Source organism: Poecilia latipinna, unplaced genomic scaffold (genome assembly GCF_001443285.1).
Source record: "Poecilia latipinna isolate Pla-1442-1.1 unplaced genomic scaffold, P_latipinna-1.0 Scaffold1238, whole genome shotgun sequence".
Taxonomy (NCBI): domain Eukaryota; kingdom Metazoa; phylum Chordata; class Actinopteri; order Cyprinodontiformes; family Poeciliidae; genus Poecilia; species Poecilia latipinna.
In genome coordinates, this window is record NW_015113854.1 from 129397 (window position 1) to 135396 (window position 6000).

At 40.2% G+C, this 6000-nt stretch overlaps 1 protein-coding gene across 1 annotated transcript in view; it reads left to right on the forward strand.

Annotated features, from left to right (window-relative positions):
• LOC106960860 (polypeptide N-acetylgalactosaminyltransferase 10-like) overlaps positions 1-5800 on the forward strand; it is a 117380-nt gene extending 111580 nt beyond the window's left edge. The window contains exons 11-12 of the mRNA XM_015054217.1: positions 1377-1526; positions 2633-5800. Coding sequence (XP_014909703.1) covers positions 1377-1526; positions 2633-2797 — 315 coding nt within the window. The 3' untranslated portion in view covers positions 2798-5800. The remainder of the gene's footprint in view (positions 1-1376; positions 1527-2632) is intronic.
• Positions 5801-6000: the final 200 nt, after the last annotated feature.

Below are 6000 nucleotides of genomic sequence, written 5' to 3' on the forward strand. Positions count from 1 at the left end.
CATATAAAGTATTTTTTTATTGAAATATATATATTTAATTGATTGATCGTGTATATGCTGTAAGAAAAAGTGAATCACTGATAATTACTAAATATCTTATTTTGGGTCTTTATCAGTGGACTTGATGTGATAGCTCTAGTTTCTATGGCGTAATATATTTGATATAACTAAAAAGTAGTCTACTTCCTATTGGTCAGCATTTATATTATTCTTGATCATTTCTGTCTAACAGTGACTAAGTTTATTTAAGTTATTTCAAGAGAACTTGAAGCTGCCTCTGCTCTCTCATCCCATTTGCTGCAGGTAATTAATTTTCTTATCTCTGCCATGTTCGGCTCCCTGTGACTGTACCTCAACAGCTTAAGACTTCTTATCACTGTAGTTCAATTAGTTAATTGGTGTCTGACCAAACATTCATTTGGATAAAGACAGAGAACATCTGCATCATGTGTCTCTATATATGCAGCTGTTAGAGTATTATGACTTTTATTCTCCCCATAATGTAATTTTTATCAGTCAGATCTTCTTGGTTTGTTGAGTTAAACAAATCAGGACTCCTGATTGCACTGCAAAGTCTCATATTTTTTCTGGTGGCCAGTCAGTTCAAAAATGTACCATATTATATCTCCATAGTGACCAAATCTGTTGGGACGTATTGCAAGTTGTACTCATAGATTCATAATTCTTTCAGCTTTATTTATATCACGGTGTTATTGAGTTGCATTAATAATCTGACCAGATCCCTTAATATCCTTGTAATAAACCTTACTGTCTCTATCACCTCAAATGTTTTTATTTCAAAGTAGCATTACAGAAGATTGAAGGTTTGTCCTCATAGATTGAGCCACTGTTATTGTCTCTTTATTAATCATCATTCTTGGCTAAGCACACATGAACGCCACATACAGGCAAAGACTTCATTACCTTTCCATGTCTCAGAAGGCTTGTGTTTGTACTCGCGTGTCACACCAAGGATCTTTAAACTGAGCTCATAATGCAACCTTAATGGATTGAACGTCCCCTTTTGTTTCCTGAACGTCTTCATGGCTTCGACAGTTTAATTGCTTTTGTCCAAAGACGCATTGTAGTTTAATTTGTGACATGGTTGCGAGTCGTTTTTGGCACTAAGGAGAAATGGATTTGCTGCAAATCACAGGAGGTCCTTAAGTGGATGTCCTTGTCACATCTTTTTTGGTTCACTACAAAAGAAGCGAGGAAACGGTCGGAGAGCCGGAATGGCTGAACCATTAGTAAAAGCACACAGCAAAGCAATACTTTCTGGTTTGATTGAGACTCTGTTATTGAACTTTCCGACTTTTACAGATTCCCACTGATTTGTCTCTTTTGATCCAACATGAAGTCTGTTTTCCCTGCAGGTGTTCACATTTGGCTGGAGGGAAGACATCCGGGTGGGTGACCCGATGCACACCAAAAAGGTCTGCTTCGATGCAATTTCCCACCACAGTCCTGTCACGCTGTACGACTGCCACGGCATGAGGGGGAACCAGCTGTGGCGCTATAGGAAGGTACTCTACTGTCTTTCTTGAGCTGGAAAAATGAAGCTGACTATTTTCTGTGAATGCTGTAAGAAAGCAGCATATTTTATTTATATTGGTCTGAGTCTTAATTTAATCAACAGTTATGGTATAACGGAAAGTACAACCATCTTTAGTGCATCAATGTATAATAAAAATGATTTGCTCCTCTTACAGATTCAAAGTCATGTACACCACAGAGTTCATCCTATCCAGTAGTTACTTATTAAAGGGGACATATTGTGCAAAATTCATATTCTACATATTTTTGTATTTCTATATGGACCTCTACTGCTTCTGAAATAAGTTAGTAACATTAACTTATTTTTTGTAATAAGTTGATGTTTTCTGGTGTCTGTAAAATGAGCCGTTTTTAAAATTCCCAGATTATATCATTACTAATGAGCAGCCACTGCCTCTCACCTAGCAACCCCAGCTGAGTCCATCTCATCACCTAGCAACGCCAGTGGTACCCTTCTAGTCACCTAGAAACCCAAACAAAGCTCCAGCTCATTTGGTCAGCAGGTTTTACTGCTGTATGTGTTGTACAACGGCTGCTGGAAAAAGCAAGTGTTTTGTTGTTCACTTTCCATCCAGAAACCACTTGCTGCATTCTTGTGTGTTGTGCAGTAGGCGCCACTTCTGCTTTTCAAAGATGTATGGTTGTATCTATTTGCAGCAGTTTTCACTGGTGAGTGTAGATGTTGAGTTGGGGGGCGTGGCCAGCAGCAGATTAGTTGGATTTAAAGTGACAGAGTCCTCAAACTGCTCTTTCCGAACTGACCAGGCTAAAATTTAATTATCTAAGAATGATTTTATGCAAAATATTTAATGAACATGTTTTTTATAGTCATAGAACTGTTGCTAGCAGGAGTTGCTTCTGTCATCTCAGTGATGATGTCTTTAAATCTCGTCTACAAACACACACTTGTATGCTAAAGGCTGGTCTTTTTTACATTGTCCTGATATGTCAGTCTGTAGAATTGAAGAACATTTTAAATAGTCAATACAGATCTGAGAACTGGACTCTACTGTTAAACCCATCAGTTGTTTTCCATCCTTCCTTTCTCTGATCTGTCTGTCTTCTTGTTCTCCAGGACAAAAGCCTCTATCACCCCGTCAGCAACAGCTGCGTGGACAGCAACGCCAACGAGCGGCGGGTCTTCATGAACACGTGTGACCCCTCGTCCCCCAGTCAGCAGTGGCTGTTTGAGAGAACCAACAGCACAGTTTTGGAGAACTTTAACCGCGGGACGAACTGAGTCTGTGCAGCTCAGAGACTCTGAACTCGTGCAGCCGTGGAATCGGCCGCCGACGTTGCTGCTACTGCTGTGAACAGGAGCGCTCCCTGTTGTCCTGGAGCTTGGGGGTGGAAGGCTGTTATTTTTTCTTGCAAAGGTGCCAGAAGTAAATCAAGATGAGATATCGTAAAGAAAAGTTAAAGGAGAGACTGAAATTTATTCTGATTAATGGTGTAAAAGTGACTTAAGGGTGTTGTGCTTTGGCAGCGGGTCTGTCTCACTTCCTGGTTTTGCTTTTGAGTTATTACCCGAAATTCCTCATCATTCCCTCTCCCTTTTATCCCCTATTTCTTGTTTCGTCCTCCCTCCTGGCCCTCACGATGTGCCTCTGCCCTTCCGTCCGTCTCAATCTCCCTGCTTGACTGCACCTTTGCCCACCCTTTCCATTCTCTCCCTTTTTAAATCCCCTTATGTCTCTCCGGCTCTGACAACCTCCCTGGGGGAGCTTGTGGGAGGGGAGGGAGGCGGCTTCGCGCTGAGCCAAAGTCATCCTGACACCCGGTGAAGCCAGGCAGAACCACTCCAAGAATCAGCCAGCAAATGGGTTCTTCTCTACGTCTGCAGGCAGAGACGCCATGAGCGGAGCTGACAGAGAGACCGAGGGGACGAGACTGCCACCTTCTGCACACGCTCAGCTCGTTTCCCCCCTTTATTCTCTGCCCTCCCAACGTTTACCCATGAGTCACTCTCAGATTTGTCTCCGTGCCGCGTTGGCCTTCTATTTTCTTCAAACACGACTGCCGTCTGATGTTGGGATCTGTCCTGCTTGGTACAGAAAAACGTTGCACATTTGTTTTTTTTTCTGCCCCTCGCCGAGTTCTAACCCAACTTTGAAACTTGGGATGTATTCCCCATGCTCCATCGTCTCCCCCACATGTAAACATTTCTAAGCTGTCCTCTGCTGCTTCCCAGTTCAGTCACTGGAACGACCTCGTCACAGACGGCCGAGCGGCGGGTCTTGTTCTCCGGCTGTGTGACGGGCGGGCCCGCTGATTCATGGCAGGCCGGGGCCGATTGGCTGCCAGCCAAGCTGATTCATCACTTTGGCTGAATTACTCCGGATGGCCTGACCGAACTAGCGCTGGGATTCAGATAAACTTGAATGGAAATCTTAGTGCCTTTTGTTGGAAACCAGAAGGTTTTGTGTTCACAGTGACAGAGAGCGTTTCAGGCAGTCACAGTGGAGCTTCGGTGACTTTAAAATGAAGCTAAAATGACCTGCGGTGTAGTGAAGGCAGCGCTGTTTATTCTTGACTCCTGTGAAGCTTTCGAAGTTAGCGCGCTCCGAAAGCACAAACCTAGAGACTGTTTTTCCTACCATAGTTTCTCCTGCCTTCAAAGGTTAGCTGCAACCTTTCCTAGACCTTAATCCTGGCAAGTTGCTGTGATTCTAGTTCTTTTTTCTCACCTGTGTTCAATCCAAAGTACTTTAATGGTAAAGAGAAAGACCTGGTGGTGGTTATTAACCCTTCTAATTTCAGATGTTTTTGTCTGTTAATTTATTTTTCTTTATTTTATGAGATTCACCTTGATTTTTTCTTTGTTCTCGATAAAGTTTGTTTTCCTTTTGGGTTTTTCTGGGATGCTCCACACTTCCTAACTCAGTTTGGAGAGATCCAGTAAATCAGATGGAAAAAAAAATCATGATTTTGCTTCATTACAGTTTGTTTGTTTTTTCTTCACATCAAGTGCTTTATTGTCTGTGTGTGTACAAACTGGAGATGCATCAATTAGCTGAAAAGAATCAGGCTTTTTTTTTCTTTTTTTTTTTTGCTGGATCTGTTCTGATCAGTGAGGATGAAATATACATTTTTATTCCTGATTTTCCTTTAAAGTGGAATAAAATAAGATAAAAACTCACAATTTTTTTAGTGTGTGAACACATCAACCAACAGCATGCACAAATCTGAAAAAAAAAAGACTTACAGATTTATGTAAGAAAAAAGTGCTTTATGCAGGGAAAATGCATCTGCACTATTTCATACTTTTATTAAATCAGCTGTGAAGCAAACACTCAAGAAAAGGTTTTTAATTCCTCTAAAAGACTCATTGTGCTTCACCAGCAGTTTACGCAGCAAACATTCAGAAGAAGCCGTTTCATAGCAGGGCCCTTTGCACACGCTGTGCAGTCAGGCTTTGCTCCCAAGCTGAAGGAAGTGGCTCACTTTCATATTATTTACAATTTGTCATCCTTTCTTTGCTCGTCTACTGTGTATCCAGTTCACTGATATTATTTAACAACAATAAACTTTAACTACTTAAAACTGAAACCCAGCAAACATAACCATGCTAGCATGGAAGTGTTTGTTCGCTGTTGTAGTTTAAAATAGCAACACTTTAAAAATTATTAGGGCTAAAGCTTCTGCAAGCTACTATATGCTCAGCACTTCTTCTTTAGTACAACTGAATTTTAAACAAAGCAAAAAAAAAGATGGAAATTTATTCTGTTAAATTAGCAACTTTAGAACCACAATGACAACTGAAACAAAGTTCATATATATCATTCATCTGAACTACAAAATAAAACATACTTTACGCCTTGATGCATCAGTATTCATGAGGTTAAAAAGTTCTTAAAATACAAAGTAGCATTCGCTCACCTGTTGTGTCTGACATGTTGGTACTAACTTAGTGTCTTAATTATAACCATATTAACATATTTCAAAGAATCTGCTAAAATGTAAGTTTTAGAGAGAATCTTTACTTTTTTTTTGTCATCCCTTGCATTGATGAATATGGAAAAGTTTTAATGCTATAGGGGAAAAATCTGAATTCTGACTTTAATGTTGGAATCCTGAGAAGTTAGAAAAAGGTTGAAGGTCTTAAAATTAACATCAGTTCTTTTTGTTTTTCTTTTAAGCATTTATTTTCTAGCATTTATGAAATATAAATTATTTTGGCAATTCTAACTAAGTTAACACAATAAAAGTTTGGTCATATTTAACTTCAGCAGAGAGAGACAGAGAAAAATGAGTATTAACTTCTGGTTTCAAACGTTTCAGGAACGTTATGTTTTACTTTATTTATCTGGAGAGTTGAAATGACTGGTGGAAATGCTGAGTCTGTTCAGAAGTTGCCCCTGACCTTCCAGCGACATGTCTGGACGTATCCGTTCATCATCAGATGTTTAGGGTGCGACATGTGATTCACTGAGTCACTGCAGA